The sequence below is a fragment of the Moschus berezovskii genome, chromosome 5 (genome assembly GCF_049115385.1).
Source record: "Moschus berezovskii isolate FMDL1 chromosome 5, NW_MosBer_1.0, whole genome shotgun sequence".
In the NCBI taxonomy this organism is placed as follows: domain Eukaryota; kingdom Metazoa; phylum Chordata; class Mammalia; order Artiodactyla; family Moschidae; genus Moschus; species Moschus berezovskii.
The window spans coordinates 76,113,926-76,133,080 of NC_142464.1; the positions used below are offsets into that span (position 1 = coordinate 76,113,926).

At 41.0% G+C, this 19,155-nt stretch overlaps 1 protein-coding gene across 6 annotated transcripts in view; it reads right to left on the minus strand.

Annotated features, from left to right (window-relative positions):
• TEC (tec protein tyrosine kinase) overlaps positions 1–19,155 on the minus strand; it is a 146,813-nt gene that overhangs the window by 36,986 nt on the left and 90,672 nt on the right. For all 6 annotated transcript variants that reach the window (XM_088836326.1, XM_055434686.2, XM_055434682.2 and 3 more), the window contains 3 exons: positions 8,591–8,695; positions 3,877–3,958; positions 3,030–3,158 (listed from right to left, as the gene is read on the minus strand). In XM_088836326.1, coding sequence (XP_088692452.1) covers positions 3,030–3,158; positions 3,877–3,958; positions 8,591–8,695 — 316 coding nt within the window. The remainder of the gene's footprint in view (positions 1–3,029; positions 3,159–3,876; positions 3,959–8,590; positions 8,696–19,155) is intronic.

Below are 19,155 nucleotides of genomic sequence, written 5' to 3' on the forward strand. Positions count from 1 at the left end.
TGGAGAAGGAAATGGCAACCTACTCCAGTATTCTTGCCTTGAGAATCCAATGGACAGAAGAGCCTGGCAAGCTACAGTCTATGGGGTCGCAAGAGTCGAACACAATTGAGCAACTAAGCACGCACGCACGCACACACACACACATATATATATCTAGAACTAACACCCCCAAAAAAGATGTCCTTTTCATTATAGGCGTCTGGAATGCAAAAGTAGGAAGTCAAGAAACACCTGGAGTAATAGGCAAATTTGGTCTTAGAGTACAAAATGAAGCAGGACAAAGGCTAACAGAGGTTTGCCAAGAGAACACACCGGTCATGGCAAACACCCTCTTCCAAGAACACAAAAGATGACTCTACACATGGATAGCACCAGATGGTCAATACTGAAATCAGATTGATTATATTCTTTGCAGCCAAAGATGGAGAAGCTGTATACAGTCAGCAAAATCAAGACCAGGAACTGACTGTGGCTCAGATCATGAACTCCTTATTGCCAAATTCAGACTTAAATTGAAGAAAGTAGGGAAAACCACTAGACCATTCAGGTGTGACCTAAATCAAATCCCTTACAATTATACAGTGGAAGTGACAAATAGACTCAAGGGATTAGATCTGATAGGCAGAGTGCCTGAAGAACTATGGATGGAGGTTCATGACATTGTACAGGAGGCAGTGATCAAGATCATCCCCAAGCGAAAAGGCAAAATGGTTGTCTGAGGAGGCCTTACAAATAGCTGAGAAAAGAAGAGAGGCGAAAGGCAAAGGAGAAAAGGAAAGATACACCCATCTGAATACAGAGTCCCAAAGAATAGCAAGCAGAGATAAGAAAGTCTTCCTGAGTGATAAATGCAAAGAAATAGAAGAAAACAAGAGAATGGGAAAGATTAGAGATCTCTCAAGAAAATTAGAGATACCAAAGGAACATTTCATGCAAAGATGGCCACAATAAAGGACAGAAACGGTACGGACCTAACAGAAACAGAAGATATTAAGAAGAGGTGGCAAAAACACACAGAAGAACTATACAAAATAGATCGTCATAACCCAGATAACCATGATGGTGTCATCACTCACCTAGATCCAGACATCCTGGAGTGCAAAGTCAAGTGAGCCTCAGGAAGCATCACTATGAACAAAGCTAGTGGAGGTGATAAAATTCCAGTTGAGCTATTTCAAATCCTAAAATATGATGCTGTTAAAATCTTGTATTCAATATGCCAGCAAATTTGGAAAACTCAGCAGTGGCCACAGGACTGGAAAAGGTCAGTTTTCAATCCAATTCCAAAGAAAGGCAATGCCAAAGAATGTTCAAACTACCACACAATTGCACTTATCTCACACACTAGCAAAGTAATGCTCAAAATTCTCCAAGCTGGATTTAGAAAAGGCAGAAGAACCAGAGATAAAATTGCCAACATCCTTTGGATCATAGAAAGAGCAAGAGAGTTCCAGAAAAACATCTGCATTGTTGACTATGTCAAAGCCTTTGACTGTGTGGATCACAACAAACTGGAAAATTCTGAAAGAGACGGGAATACCAGAACACCTGACCTGCCTCCTGAGAAATCTGTATGCAGGTCAAGAAGTAACAGTTAGAAGTGGACATGGAACAATGGACTGGTTCCAAATTGGGGAAGAAGTACGTCAAGGCTGTATATTGTCACCCTGCTTGTTTAACTTAAATGCTGAGTACATCATGTGAAATGCTGGGCTGGATGAAGGACAAGCTGGAATCAAGACTGCAGGGAGAAATATCAATAACCTCAGATATACAGACGACACCACCCTTATGGCAAAAAGCAAAGAGGAACTAAAGAGCCTCTTGATGAAAGTGAAAGAGGAGAGTGAAAAAGCCGGCTTAAAAATCAACATTCAAAAAACTAAAATCATGGCACCTGGTCCCATCATTTCATGGCAAATAGATGGGGAAACAGTGGAAACAGTGGCTGACTTTATTTTTCTGGGCTCCAAAGTCACTGCAGATGGTGATTGCAGCCATGAAATTAAAAGACACTTGCTCCTTTGAAGAAAAGCTATGACCAACCTTGACAGAATATTAAAAAGCAGAGACATTACTTTGCCAACAAAGGTCCATCTAGTCAAAGCTATGGTTTTTGCATTAGTCATGTACGGATGTGAGAGTTGGACTCTAAAGAAAGCTGAGCACTGAAGAATTGATGCTTTTGCACTGTGGTGTTAGAGAAGACTCCCGAGAGTCCCTTGGATTGCAAGACGATCCAACCAGTCCATCCTAAAGGAAATTAGTCCTGAATATTCATTGGAAGGACCTCTGCTGAAGCTAAAGCTCCTATACTTTGGCCACCTGATGCGAAGAACTGACTCATTGGAAAAGATCCTGATGCTGGGAAAGACTGAAGGCAGGAGAAGGGGACAACAGATTAGGGGTTGGTTGGATGGCATCACCAACTGGATGGACATGAGTTTGAGCAAGCTCCAGGAGTAGGTGATAAACAGATACGCCTCGCATGCTGCAGTCCACGAAGTCGCAAAGAGTCTGACACTACTGAGCAACTGAACTGAACTGTATATATATAAATATATATACATATATAATATAAAACAGGAAAAAAGACAAAGTCTAAGGATCTAGTGTATATAACATGGCAACTACAGCTGATAGCTTTGTAATATAAATTGAAGTTTTCTAAGAAAATAGAACTTAAATGTTTTTGTACACACATACACAAAGGTAAACATACAAGGTTTTAATTAGCTCAATGAGAGGAACCTTTTCCAATGGATACATATATCCAATCACCTCACTATAAATTTTAAAGATGTTGCAATTTTGTTAATTATACCTCAGTAAACTTGGGGGGAAAGGAAAGAAAAACTGCTGACAGTCCTTCCTTAGGTTCACACTTACCCTTACAAAATATACCTACCCTGAAAGTTTGAAGGCCATATTTAACCAACAGCAAAATCAAAAACATGTCACTTTCTCCCTTGACCAATAATATGTACATCCTGAGCACAACACAGTTACAGGATAAAATGAATACTTACTACTTTCAAAAAGATTATATTTTTCACATCCAGGTGCTAGTTTTTCAGTTTGCCTGCAACACTGATAACTTCCGTCTGCCCAAAATTTAGGATGATATTTAATCATAATATTATTGTTGTTCTTTATTTCTGTAATTCAAAGATACATTAAACGATCAGTGAAATAAAGCAGAGATGACAGAATGTTTCCTTGAGTAACACTGTTGATCACTCTTTCTCAAATTCATGCTATTGTTTAGACACTAAGTCGTGTCTGACTCTTTCGTGACCCCCATGGACTGTTTATTATGAGGAAATCCTCATAACATAAAATCAAACATTCAGAAGATGCATACAGTTCTCTTTTGCTTCCTTTATTTGGTGAGGCACCCTTGTGCTAACAAGGTAAAGCAACCTCTGCTACACTGTGATGGATAAAGACAAAAGTCAGCCCATCACCATTTTGTTCTTCAGAGAAAGCAATGAGGATTATGCAGGACAAATTACAAATTAACATTCTTCAGGTACAAGTCAATTCCTCCACATCAAATGTTGACTACATAATTTCTTGGAAAATACTAAATCCTGCTATCATAAAAGCCCAGTGCTTAGTCACTTCCAAATGTATTATATATTAAATGAAAGCTTGTTTTTCTTAAAACCTATGTATAAGCCACTAGAAGGAACCAGATTATAAAAAAAGGAAGTTATCTTCGATGTGTGTCACTTACAGGAAAAGAATGACCTTGGAGAAGCACTTATTGTTTGTAGATTAAAAGATTATAAATGTAAGATAGTGCTGTCCTAGTGATAAGAATGTTATATTCTGAAATTATGTACAGATTAATATTTCATGATATGAGTTTACCTTCTTTTAACTTCTTCACCCACCGGTCCCTGCTTTGTGCACTAGGTGCAAAAATGTAAAGTGTGTTAGCATCATGCACAACCTGAAATAAAACAAAAGATGGAGCAGGTGAGAAATAGCACTCCTACCCAGCACAGAGCCCTTGGTACCATGCTGCTGCTAAATCGCTTCAGGCGTGTCCGACTCTATGCAATCCCATAGACAGCAGTCCACCAGGCTCCCCCGTCCCTGGGATTTTCCAGGCAAGAACACTGGAGTGGGTTGCCATTTCCTTCTCCAATGCATGAAAGTGAAAAGTCAAAATGAAGTCGCTCAGTCGTGTCTGACTCTTAGTGACCCCATGGACTGCAGCCTACCAGGCTCCTCCATCCATAGAATTTTCCAGGCAAGAGTACTAGAGTGGATCTTCGTACGATGCTGCTGCTGCTGCTGCTGCCAAGTCACTTCAGTCGTGTCCGACTGTGTGCAACCCCATAGATGGAAGCCCACCAGGCTCCCCCGTCCCTGGGATTCTCCAGGCAAGAACACTGGAGTGGGTTGCCATTTCCTTCTCCAATGCATGAAAGTGAAAAGTGAAAGTGAAGTCACTCAGTCGTGTCCAACTTTTAGCGATCCCATGGACTGTAGCCCACCAGGCTCCCCCGTCCCTGGGATTCTCCAGGCAAGAACACTGGAGTGGGTTGCCATTTCCTTCTCCAATGCATAAAAGTGAAAAGTCAAAGTGAAGTCTCTCAGTCATGTCTGATTCTTAGCAACCCCATGGACTACAGCCCATCAGGCTCCTCCGTCCATAGGATTTTCCAGGCAAGAGTACTAGAGTGGGTCTTGGTACCACAGGAACCAATAAAAGACTCTGAAGTTCTTTAAGCAAAAGTCAACTGCTTTCAGTCCAAAGAAACTAGATTCCCTTCTTACAAAAGGAAGTTTATTTCTTCATGTCTACATCAAGTGGGATTCTGCAAAGGACTGTGCTTTTACAGGAGGAAAAACATGTACAGAGGCCAATCTTATTATTTCTTGCAATGGAAGGAAGGAAAGTTCCTTAAGTAAACTTGGTACAACAGGGATTATTCCAATCAAGTATTTTTCTGAATAATATATAGATGAATGGACTACTCTTTCAGCATCACTCCTACACCTCCCTTTTGCCACCACAAATAACTGCACTAGGTAGTTTAATTAAGCACTGACTACTCCAACTCTAAACTTCATGCTTTACAGACATTAACTCAATCAATCCTACCATCATGGCATTAGTATTCCCATTTTGCAGAAGAGGAGACTAAGGCCTACCCAAGACATCAATTCTAAATAGCTCCCGGAGGCACCATTCACACAGAATACACTGCAAATGGTGCCCCTTAATTTACCTGCCCATCAGCATGTAGCTGGTCATCCAGAAAGCCAGGATCCTGACTCTAAGTTCCAAACTTTTAACCACAGTACCTCCTTTAGAGTTACCTCCAGGTGAGCAATTAGACAGTCTTATTCCTAATATTTTTAATATTAATAACAAAATTAAGCATAGGAAGCTAACCCAAGAATTCTGATCTTCACTTTACCCTTGATGGTCAGTCACAAGGCAGAAACACCCTGATTGACTGAAAAGAAATATCTGGCTAGAAACCTCTCTTTACTATGTCAACAGCCACTAGACTGAACACAGATAGCTCTTTCATCAATAGATGGCTCTTCCTGACCATATTTCATAGATAATCCTGAGACATAAAAATCATATTTTTATGGCTAGACAAGAGAAATGTAAACAAAAAATTCTTCTCTGCTCTTCAGCTTCCTCTCTCCCCTACTGTACATTGTGTAACTCTGAAATGCAAAATCAAACGTCCCTATCAGCAGAAATACCTGCTCAACCCTAAAGAGCAACATCTTCCCAGCAGGAGCAATACAGTGCCTTAAAAGATAGCATTCCTTCTTGATCTTGTAAGAGGTCACATGACCCACTACAATGTTGCTCAGATTTGGATTCTGTAAAACTGTCAATAATACGTCACCTGATGTCCAGCCCTCTGTATCAAAAACTGATGTATCATTAACTGTGTCTTGACTTCTAGACGGTGGAACAGTTCTCAAAGCTTTTTGAGATGCTCCTCCCAGGTTATAATCCTCAACTCTGGCTCGAATTAAGTTTTCCATTTTTTTTTCAAATTCTTTTCCCATGTAGATTGTTACATAATACTGCACAGAGTTCCCCATGCTATCAGTGGGTCCCTGTTCGTTACAATACAGCAGTATGGGGACTTCCCTGGCAATACAGTGGTTAGGACTTCACCCATGCTCTCACTGCCAAGGGCCCAGGTTCAGTCCCTGGTCAGGGAAATAAGATCTCACAAGCTGCACAGTAAAGCCAAACACACACACACACACACACACATACAGACATGGCAGTGTGTACATGTCAATCCCCAAAAAGGATAGATACGTGTGTGTGTATATATATATAACTGAATCATTCTGCTGTATACCTGAAACTAACATGACAGTGTTAATCAATTATACTTCAATATAAAATAAAAAGGTTTTAAAAATCCTCACTTCTTTCTTAGATCGACTGATTAGTTTTTTGTCAACAATCCCTTCTCATTCATTTTAATCACATAAATGTGGTCTAATAACAATGGGAACATCATAGAACAGTTCAGTTCAGTCACTCAGTCGTGTCCAACTCTTTCCAACGCCATGGACCTCAGCACACCAGGCTTTCCTGTCCATCGCCAACTCCCGGAGTTTACTCAAACTCATGTCCATTGAGTTGGTGATGCCATCCAACCATCTCATCCTCTGTTGTCCCCTTCTCCTCCTGTCTTCAATCTTTCCCAGCATCAGGGTCTTTTCCAAGGAGTCAGTTCTCTGCATCAGGTGGCCAAAGGATTGGAGTTTCAGCTTCAGCATCAGTCCTTCCAATGAATATTAAGGACTGATTTCCTTTAGGATGGACTGGTTGGATCTCCTTCCATAGAACAAATATTTCTATATTCTACTTGGTGATTAACTCATAGAACTAGCACTTTGCTGGGACTACATGAGATACAGAAATGAATCTAAGAAATACCTTATTACAAGACAGAAGATGAGATGTAATAAAGAGGTAAAGATAAAGTGCTATGAGGGCTCTGGGGGTGTATGCTGCCTCATTCGGCCCATGATTTTCATACCTGTGTCAACCCTGAAAAGATACAATGTAAGAGTTGAAAGTTTTATTTAGGGTGAAATGAGGACTGCAACTCAGGAATCAGCACGTCAGATAGCTCTGAGAAACTGCTCCAAAGAGGCAAGGGGGATGGTCAGTATATATGTGATTTTTGCTGAAGGGAGGGTACATGCAATCAAGCACATATTTTTCCAGAAGGTTTCTGCAAGGCTCGTTAAGCAGTCATCATTATGAAGGATTTTAGTGCTTTTCCAGATATGAGGAGAAACAAGAATGAAAATATATAACTATCAGAAGACCTGTCCTGCCAGCTTTTCCTGAAACACAGAGTGCTTCATTTCTGCTCTGTACCCTGAACTTCTTTAAGGGGGTACTGAAGGGCAGCAGCTGCAGCAGCATCTGAGTTAATCCTTGTAGAGGTAAATGGGCAAGTGCCCATGACAAGTGCCAATTTGTAGCTGACACATGTGATACTGTGATTTATAACAACAAATATATATTTTGGTCTCTGTTCTGGTTCCTGGCACAGAGTTCCTAGAAACCCCTTGGAATTTCCTGTGCTGAGAAAAGGGGTATCTTTTATTATGCTAATGAGGTGACAATCCGGGAGAAGGTGGGGGAGGGTGCTGGTTGCCAGTGAAGCCAACCCTGTGATTACAGGATTGGAACTTTCAGTCCCACTTCTCGGAGGGAGAAACCTCCAAGAAGGACAGAGGAGCTGTGATTGAGTTCAATCATCAATGGCCAATGATGTAATCAATCGTGCCTAAGTAATGGAGTTCCTATAAAAACCCAAAAGGGAGAGGGTTCTGAGAGCCATCTAGTTGGTAAACATGAGGAGATGTCCACAGACAGATTAATGAATAAAAACAATTGTTTTACACACACACACACACACACATATATATTCATACATACATACATACACACAGTGGAATATTATGCAGCTTTAAAACCCTGTCACTTGCCTCAACATGGATGAACCTGGAGGGCATTATGATAAGTGAAAGAAACCAGACACAGAAAGATACACACTGCATGATCACAGATGTGGAATCTTAAACACACTCATAGAAACAGCAAGAGTGGCTGACAGGGGCAGGTAAGAGGAGCACTGGGAGATGTTGGTCAAAGGGTAAAAAGCTGAAGTTACGCAAGATGAATGAGTTCTGGAGATCAAACGTACAGCATGGGGACAGCAGTTAACAACACTACATGCTTGAAATTTGCTAAGAAGGTAGATAGATAAGTGTCTCACCACTGGAGGGAAAAAAAGGGAGGGGGAAAGGAAAGAAAATGGTAACTATGTGAAATGACGGATATGTTAACTGGCTTGATTGTAGCAATCATCTCACAATGTTGAAATATATCAAAACATCAAATCTACACCTTACATATATATGATTCTTATGGGTCAATTATATTAACACTTCAACAAAGTTGTAAGAAATCAATCAACAAAACAAGGACAGGAAACTTTAATGTGAAATAATAAACAGGACTAAAAGCCCAGAAATTGACTGTCGAAAAAATATGCCAGCTTACCTGAAATGGATATTTATTTTGACAGGGAATGACACCATCATCATTCTTCACTATTTCCACACACTTGATTTTTGACACATCAATAAATCCCTTTCTGTACTTTTTCTGTTAAAAAGAGAGAGAGAACCATTTCAATCATAAGTTAAAGGAAAAATGTTATTAATAGCAATATTTGTTTTAAAAATCACTGATTCAAAACATTACAATTTCCTTAATAATTATCTAAATCGTGCCTCCCTTTATTGTTAAAATTATTCAAAATACTAACACTATGAGGATTATAATCAAAATAACTAAGTCCTTTAATTTCCAAAGCTGAAATTGCTCTGTCCTTGCCCTCTCCAGAAAGGTCTAGAGCTGAGAAAGAGACTCCCTTTGATTGCTGCCTTCCTCACAGACACACACCTTAACTTTTAGATGACGGCCAACTCTCATACCCCAAAAAAGAAAGCATCAGAGGCAAACCAAGCAGAAGTCCATGCACTCGGTCACAGATGCAGACTCACCAGTGACATCTTCCACTCCAGCACACAGAACTCAGGAGGACGTCAGGAGGATGTATGCTCATGTCAAGCCTCCATTCATAGGTTCTATGTTTGAATTTTCTTTTCTTTTTTTTTCCTTCCCTATTGCCCTCCCTCCCTGTTCACTGCAAATCTCCCTACAGCAAGTAACTAATGACATACCAGGACTTCTCCTTCCAAACCATTAACATCCTTGAGCATAATGATCTCACATGTGAGAATTTATCCTAGGGAAAAACTCCAGAATACAAAGTAGCATATGCAAAGACAACTTGGCATAGTGTATTCCTTAAAAATGATTTCAAGCACAATGTAGAAATAAAAAATGTTTACTGAATAATATGAACTGATACATCCCATACAAAAAGCTGCACAAATACTAAGATTACTTTAGAAGAGAATGTACAGTCATATGACAAAGAATAGAAGAAGAGAAATGAAGAACACTATAGTATCTGGGGTGGCCCAGGCATGCCCTGGCCCTGGTCATTCAAAACTGCTTCATCTAATACTTTGAAACTCCCCTCTGGCCACAACCTTCCGAGTCCCTACCCTGCTCCTTATAAGCAGCTCTGTGTTTTACTACCACCACCCTTAGACCAGACCATCCTCCCAGACTATCAGCTCCCATTTGTTATCTGGCCATCATTTCACCAGTGCATCCATCCTTCTCCCTCCCTCCACCCCATCTCTCTCTCCCTCTCCCCAACCCACCCCTACACAGGAATCCCCATCCCCTACTGACATTTCCGTCCCCAGTTCTACCCACACCTTCTTCTCCTCCATGCCTGGCAGCAGCAGGTCACAAAACAATCCTGCTGCTGCTGCTGCTGCTAAGTCACTTCAGTTGTGTCTGACTCTGTGCGACCCCATAGACGTCAGCCCACCAGGCTCCCCCGTCCCTGGGATTCTCCAGGCAAGAACACTGGAGTGGGTTGCCATTTCTTTCTCCAATGCATGAAAGTGAAAAGTGAAAGTGAAGTCGCTCAATCCTACCTGTCCTCCAATACTTAGCCAGGACTTCACAGGTCTCGTCTATCTCCAGTGGAGAGAAGCTGGTGGCCTCCATGGAGACCACCAGTCTCATAAACGCTACAGAGCTACAAACCCCACCCATTCCCCTCATCCCAGTGGACCATCCCTGTCACTACCTCATGGAGAAGAGAGAAGCCATCCTACAAGCACACCTCTGACTTCTTACATTTGCAGGCCTAAAACACCCTAAGATTCACCCTTCTTTTCTTCTCTTTCATCCTGTCTCTATGAGAACGTTAAAAGGACACAACAGCTAAGGACACAGTAGTTAGCACTTCAGTTCAGTTCAGTCGCTCAGTCGTGTCCGACTCTCTGCGACCCCATGAATCACAGCACGCCTTAACAGACCTCATTTCTATGCTCACCAAATTCTCACTTTATAGATGAGGAAACTGCACCTCAGACAGGTTAAACATATCACCCAAGGATCGCAAACTGCTCCTAAAGCTTCAATCTTGGATGCCCCAGCTGCAAACAGGTGACAAAATTAATGGAGCCAAGTCCCTGATGGGGCAACGTGGATTCTGAGCATGACCTGAGCTTTCGCCCCAACAGGCAGAGGAAAGCTCTTTACAGCCATACTCTTCTAAAGCCTTTGCTTCTCCTGCCTACAGACCAGCCGTCCCCCACCTTTTTGGCACCAGGGGCCAATCTCGTGGAAGACAATTTTTCCAGGGACCATGGGGGTGGGGGATTGGTTTCAGGATTTTTCAAGTGCATTACATTTACTGTGCACTTTCTTTCTAACCTAATGTTGCCACCAGCAATTAGACAGCAGTTAGCAATCTGACAGCAGGTACCGGTCCCAAGACTGGAGGTTGGGGACCTCTGCTATAGACACCTTCAGGCCTCTGCCATCCACACCAAGGACCTTCTTCTGGCCTTCCCTTCCTGAAAGATAGATATTACACCTTCAGCCTTCATTTCCTTCCCACCCACTCCTCCTTAACCACGTGCAATCTGCCTGCCTCCCTTCTCACCACAGCTGCTAAAGTTGTTCTCAAAACCACCACTCATGACCAAACCCAATGGCCTTCACTCCGCTATCTTCCGGTCAAGCCTTTATGAGGCATTAAGCGGGTGCTGCTACTCTCTCCTGCAGAGGCTCTGACTTTAGGTCACTCTGGTTTTCCTTCTGTCTCTTCCACTCAGTTTCTCACAGAACAACACCTGCTCCGTGCCAGCCACTGTGTTAAGGAACACACCAAGTCCAGAGAGAGAAAGCCCATTTCCTGAACATACAATCCAAATATTGTGCCATTTCTGTGAGTTAACAGTTAATAGACACATCTTACAGAAGAAGGAAACAAAAATTAAGTAACTTGCCCAAGTTCACCTGTGGGAGAGACATACATGGTAACACAGCAATACACAGTAAGTACTGGATATAAAAAAGATGCTGAGAGAACACTGGGGAACCAAGGCTTAATTTCAGAAAAGAAATTCTGATAATTTTGGTAGGAAGGGAATGAAAATCACAGCACACGGGATGAAAAACACATTCCAGAATGACCTCAGTTGCCTCAACTATAAAATGGGAACAATAATAGTACCCACTTCATAGAGATTATTAGATAGTTATGAGAGTTAAATGAGTTAGCATTTCCAAAATGCTTTAAAGAGTGATCTGTAATATGATATCTGTGAGTGTTTGCTATATAAAATAAATAAGTAGGAAAAAAAGTGTGGCTGAAGCCCAGGGTACATGAGGCAGGTGAGCAGGGGCCAGCTTGTAAAGAACCTGGTGCACAGTGCCAAGAGGTCTAGTTAGACAAGGCCACCTACCCTGTTCCTGGGCTTATGCCAGTTAGTGGGCAGAAGAAACTGCGATCCTACTAATAAGTCACATGTGTTCACTGTAGAAACCTTAGAAATTATTAATAGCACAAAGAAAATCAAATGACCTTTAATCCCCCAACCCTGGAGAAAATCCCTGTTGATCCATCATGGAGTTTTTTCAGACACTGCTCTGGGGTCATTTATCACCTGCCAGTTCTCTTAGCTCTTGAGCAGCAGACCATCATCAGTTTCTGAGACGCCCATCTCCACTTACCACCTGCCTCTGTGACTAAAAGCGGCTGACAGATGCCAGTTAATCTATACAGAAAAATTGGGGGTAGGCTGGCTTATGCCCCCCAAATACACATCCCACGATATATAATCTATTGTACTATACTAACATTTGGGTTTATTAATTCAAATCCTTCGCTATGAAATTTACAGATAAAGGTTCACACTTAAGTTGGTCATCCATTACTTTACCTATCCTGCCAGCAAACATTGATCAGACACCAAGCACAGTGCTGTGCACTGCAGCCTCAACATTACGGAAGCGGGTTGAGAGTCCCCTTGAGAGAAGCTCACAATAATATGGTAGGTGGAAGGGGAAGAGGGGAATGATTCACAATCAAATAAAGATGAGGTCACATGTCATGGTATGCTATGGAATGAGCCGGGAAAATCCAGGGAAGTTTCAGGGAGGAACTGACATTTTGATTTGATTTTTAAAAGATAAGTACGAGTTTTCTTTTAGAGAAAGTGGAGAAGAGAACTCAGGCGAAAAAACCAACAAAGCACTGATTTAGAGAACAGAAATTCATTGTGGCTGAAGTTCAAAGTGGTTCAGGGGAAGTGTAGGAAAGGACACCAAAATGATTATTTGAGACCAAATTAGGAATAGGTAACTAATGGTCATTTTGTCCATTGTTTAAATAGGGAAACTAGAGAGACAGATGAAATATGACTTGTGTAAAACAACACATCAAAAAATAAAATTTAAAAAAAACCAACAACACATCAATAGAACAGTAGAACTGGGAATTAAATGAAAGAGAACCTGCCCCTGGGAAAGTCTTAAAAGATACACTATTTTCCTTTAATTTCTAGAGTTAAAATATTTTTTAAAATAGCAATAACAACTCTAAGTTAAACTAAATTTTTATGATTGTATACAAACATCCAGAGCTGGCCCCAGGTTTATCTGCAAAACACCCTCAGGTCCTCCTTTCTAAACCCCTCTCCTAAGACTTACTATGCGCAATAAGAGTTTCCCTCCGATATTGTTAATGGTTCCTCCCTTTCCCCCTATATCACAACTTTTATTCCTAATGTGGCTATTCTCAGCTGCCTGCCACAGAAGAAAACTACTGGATGAATCACCTGTGCACTGCAGGGACCTCAGGTCGGGGGCATGAACTTTGGAGGCAGGCAGATCCTGAGTCCAGCCACATTCTGCCTTCTCTGGGTTCCTCTGAAGGTACAGGATAATTTCACTAAGGATAAAGGATAATTTCACTGCTCATTTCACTAAGCTCTAAGCAGGAAAAAAGATAAGGTACAAAGGTGCTCAGTACAGTGGCTGGTACAGGGAAGTCACTCTCTAAATGGCAGCATCTACTATTAATTCATCTTCACAACAACCCTGGGAAGTTGTTAGGAAACTGAGTAGCTGAGAGGTAATGAGTGGCTGAGCCAGAACTGAAACCACATCTTTCAAAATCACAGAAGCTTTTACCTAACTCCTGGTCTCTAAAGCCTGAGTATTTGTGAACACTTATTTTAAGAAAATAAAATCATCTCATGTAAAAATGTAACAATTACTCTGAGCCAGGCAGTATGTGCACCTTTAATGGCAACTCAATGAATCCTCACAGCAATATGAGAGCTGTCACCACACTATCCCGATGAAGAAATCAACAGCTGACAGCGTATAATTAACTGGGCAGAAGTCATACAACAAACCAGGACCTTAACTCTAATTCCAATCGTGAATTCTCAAGTGCCACATACTCTTTAGTAACTTGATATCACTTAACTGAGTACAAACTAACTCAGTGGAAATTTCTCATGTTTATAACTCTTAATAGGTATAAGATCAAAGCAAGTTCACCAATTAAATGCAAACAAAACTGGACAGTAAATAGGATTCAAACTAACAGCTTACCTGAATGTGAGGGCTGGGCTATTTGCTGGAACTGAATCTCTCTCCCCAAACCATGGAATCAAAACTCTATGGACAGAGAGGCCTGGTGGGCTATAGTCCATGAGGTCGCAGAGTCAGACACAACTGAGTGACTGAACACACACACAGCACACCTTAAAAGCACAACTCAAACTAGTGAGTTGCACACACACTGCCACGCTTTCGTTAGGACTCCATCTGGTCCAGTTAAATTGTTTAGTGTTCAGTCAGCTTCTGTTTTCTCCAAAGGACACAACAATTAAAACAGACCAAAGATGGCTGTTGACACGGCATGTTTAACGACAAAGGACCTTCCAGAGAATACAAACAAAAGATACGTTATATAATAATATATAAGTGAAGCTCTTCAATCCCACAGTCCTCAGCACACGGGCAGCGTCAAAGCTTACTAGTGACACTCACTGTATTCTATCATGACCATTTCTTCATTCAGTCACATCAATTAAAGACTGATTTTGGTTTCCTTCTACCACCAGGCACAGAGATACCAAAGAACCATGACAGAGATGTTAAAAGCACCGAATTTCTTGCCCTTATGGAATTTACAACTAGCCATTTGCTAAGGTTAAGGAAAGGAATAATCAAGTTGGCAGTGAAAGTTCAGAGGGTCGTAGAGTTTTCAGTCAACTCTTGAAAAGGAAGGAAATAAAATGATGTATTCTACTAAAAATTTCAAATGAGTAAAAAGGCCTATTTCATACATGAAGGTTGTTTTCCCTTTCAACTCAGAACAGAGCTGAAAGAATGGGCCTCAAGAGTAACAGGACACATTAATCCTAAGAAAAAGGGAAACCCCAGGATGGTTATTACTGTGTGCGTGTGGATACTGGGAATAATTTTGATGCAGGCCTTTCCAGTATCAGGAGAAGCAGAATAAATAAAATATAAAGTCATTTCCAACTTGGTAATTTCTATGATGAAACATCCCCGCTTTACTGAGTACTAAATTCCAGTGAAAAACTAGAAGAAAACTAAACCAAAAACTTGGCATCTTAATATTTTTTTCCTCCCTCATAATCAGCTCATAATAATAACTGACATAAGGGCCTTACAATCGACAAATTGACTTTAATCAAACAAATGAAAAGAATACTTTTACATTAAGAAGCCAGTAGTTACATACATAAGCATGGCTCATTTACGAAGATTATGGTTTCTAACATAACATGCAGAACAAAAACAGGATAAATTATAAGGAATCTGAAAACTAAAAAATTTCATTTCCAAAATCACCTCAGTTCAGTTCAGTTCAGTCGCTCAGTCATGTCCGACTCTTTGCGACCCCACAAATCACAGCACGCCAGGCCTCCCTATCCATCACCAACTCCCAGAGTTCACTCAAACTCATGTCCACAGAGTCGGTGATGCCATCCAGCCATCTCATTCTCTGTCATCCCCTTCTCCTCCCGTCCCCAACCTTTCCCAGCATCAGAGTCTTTTCCAGTGAGTCAACTCGTCGCATGAGGTGGCCAAAGTATTGCAGTTTCAGCTTTAGCATCAGTCCTTCCAATGAACACCCAGGATTGATCTCCTTTAGAATGGACTGGTTGGATCTCCTTGCGGTACAAGGGACTCTCAAGAGTCTTCTCCAACACCACAGTTCAAAAGCATCAATTCTTCGGCGATCAGCTTTCTTCACAGTCCAACTCTCACATCCGTACATGACCACGGGAAAAACCATAGCCTTGATTAGATGGACCTTTGTTGGCAAAGTAATGTCTCTGCTTTTTAATATAGTATCAAGGTTGGTCATAACTTTCCTTCCAAGGAGTAAGCGTCTTTTAATTTCATGGCTGCAATCAGCATCTGCAGTGATTCTGGAGCCCAAAAAAATAAAGTCTGACACTGTTTCCACTGTTTTTCCATCTATTTCCCATGAAGTGACGGGACCAGATGCCATGATCTTAGTTTTCTGAATGTTGAGCTTCAAGCCAACCTTTTCACTCTCCTCTTTCACTTTCATCAAGAGGCTTTTGAGTTCCTCTTCACTTTCTGCCATAAGGGTGGTGTCATCTGCATATCTGAGGTTATTGATATTTCTCCCAGCAATCTTGATTCCAGCTTGTGCTTCTTCCAGCCCAGCGTTCCTCGTGACGTACTCTGCATATTAGTTAAATAAGCAAGGTGACAATATACAGCCTTGACGTACTCCTTTTCCTATTTGGAACCAGTCTGTTGTTCCATGTACAGTTCTGACTGTTGCTTCCTGACCTGCATACAGGTTTCTCAAGAGGCAGGTCAGGTGGTCTGGGATTCCCATGTCTTTCAGAATGTTCCACAGTTTATTGTGATCCACACAGTCAAAGGCTTTGGCATAGTCAATATCTTCAAGTAATATTGTGCTGATAGAGATGATTATAAGGTTTCTGGAGATTGTTTTTCACTGTATTCAAAGTTAAAGTTTTTATTCCCCCCAAGTAACCATTTCCTCTTAACGATGTTTCTACACTTCTGGCACCCTTTTCCTAATACCCTTTTACAACCAAAAGGCACTTTTTAAAACTAATACCAGTTATGTTTTATCATAGTTAAAAGCAAAACCTACTAACACAAGTATTTGCAAGTAAATCTACAAGTAATTTACTTTAATTCTTAAAGTTAGTAAAAACTGGAATGAATTATATAGAAATCAACATATACAGATCTCTTGATAAATTTCATATGACAGACATCCAAATTCAATGAATTCCAGAATTAATCAATTCAATCCAAAGACTATGAGACCCAGAGAGCAGAGATGATGCCAGCGATCTCGACTGCCATGTTTTCCCCTTCTTCCTGGGTGCCCAGCTAGACTGTATTTTCCTATCTCCATGCATTTGGGTAAGACATTCTGCCCATCTCTGGCCAAAGGAGTGTAAGTGAAAGTACCATCAACCAGTGTTTATTATACATAAATTTTTCAGTTTTTAGAACTACTAATTGAAACAGAAGTCCATAGAGTCACCTTCTATACTAAATTATGATTATTCTGCCACCCTCAGACTAACAAAGCTCTCTTACTCCCATACATCTGCTAAAATTTCTCCCCAGCAGCTTTATTTGTATTAGCTGAAAACTGGAAACAACCTAAATGACCATCAACAGGTGACTGGATAAACAACGAAATAGTTTACAGCAATAAAAAGAAATGCAACATTGATACAATAAAATGGATGTATTTCAAAATAATACGCTAGGTGAAAGAAGCTGGCTTTTTAAAGAGTAAATGCTATCTGAGTTTATTTCAAAATTCTCATATATGCAAACTAATCTATAATGCCAAAAATCAGCTGAGTGATTACCTAGGGACAGTGAGATAGAAAGATGGGAGTACGAATTACAAAAAGAGCATGAGGAAAATTTGAGGGGTAATGGATATGTTCATTATTTTATTGTAGTAATGGTTTCACAGATATATACATATGTCAAGACTCCTCAAATAATACATGTAGTTTGAAAGTGAAAGTCACTCAGTCATGTCCAGCTCTTTGCAACCCCATGGACTATACAGTCCGTGGAATTCTCCAGGGCAGAATACTGGAGTGGATAGCCATTCCTTTCTCCAGGGGATCTTTCTCAACCCAGGGATAGAACCCAGGTCTCCCCCATTGCAGGCGGATTCTTTATCAGCTGAGCCACCAGGGAAGCCCAAGAATACTGGAGTGGGTAGCCTATCACGCGGTATACTATATATCAATTATAACATGCAGTTTACTATATATCAATTATAACCTCAACAAAGCGGAAAGAAAAAAAAAATGGCCCCTGCCTTCAGAGACCTTGAAATCTGGGAACATTTAGAAACTAAGAAAATCTTTGCTAATAATTTCCTGTTCTCAATCATAGACTTCAAATAGCTCATGCAGCTCAATAACAAACAACCTTGGGACTTCCCTTGAAGGTCCAGCACTTCAGACCTTACCTTTCAGTGCAGAGGGGGTGGGATGGACCCCCAGTCGGGGAGCTAATATCCCACATGCCTTGAGGTTAAAAAACTAAAACAATGGAAATTATATTAACAAATTCAGTGAAGACTTTAAACATGGTTCACAGAAAAAGAAGCTATTTAAAAAAAAAAAAAAAACACCCAATCAAAAAATGGTGGAAGATCTAAATAGACATTCCTCCAAGGAAGACATCAGTTCAGTTCAGTTCAGTTCAGTCGCTCAGTCGTGTCCGACTCTCCGCGACCCCATGAATCACAGCACGCCAGGCCTCCCTGTCCATCACCAACATACGGGTAGCCAAAAAAGGAAATGAAAAGATGCTCAATGCAAATCAAAACTACAGTGAGATATCACCTCACACAGTCAGAATGGTCATTAAAAAAATCTACAAATAATAAATGCTAGAGAGGATGAAGAGAAAAGGGAACCCTCCTACACTGTTGGTGGGCATGTATATTAGTACAGCCACTATGGAGAACAGTATGGAGGTTCTTTTAAAAACTAAACACAGTCACCACAGGATCCAGTAATCCCTCTCTTCACATCTACCCAAAGGAAACCATAATTTGAAAAGATGCATGCATCCCAATGTTAATTGCAGCACAATTTACAGTGGCTCAGACGGTAAAGAATTCACCTGCAATGCAGGAGACCCAGGTTCAATCCCTGAGTCAGGAAGATCCCCTGGAGAAGAGAATGGCTACCCACTCCAATATTCTTGCCTGGACAATTCCATGGACAGAGGAGCCTGGCAAGCTACAGTCCATGGGGTCACAAAGAATCAGACACGACTGAGCAACTAACACTTTCACTTTTTTTTTTTCACTTTCACAGGCCATGAAAGCAGTCTAAATGCTCATTGACAGAGGAATGCATAAAGAAGATGTGGTACATATATGCAATAGAATATTGCATGCTCAGTCACTCAGCTGTGTCCAGCTCTTCAAGATCCCGTGGGCTGTAGCCTGCAGGCTCCTATGTCATAAGATTTTGCAGGCAAGAATACTAGAGTGAGTTGCCATTTCGTCCTCCAGAGGCTCTTCCTGACCCAGGGATCAAACCCACATTTACTGCATTGCCTGCACTGGCAGGCAG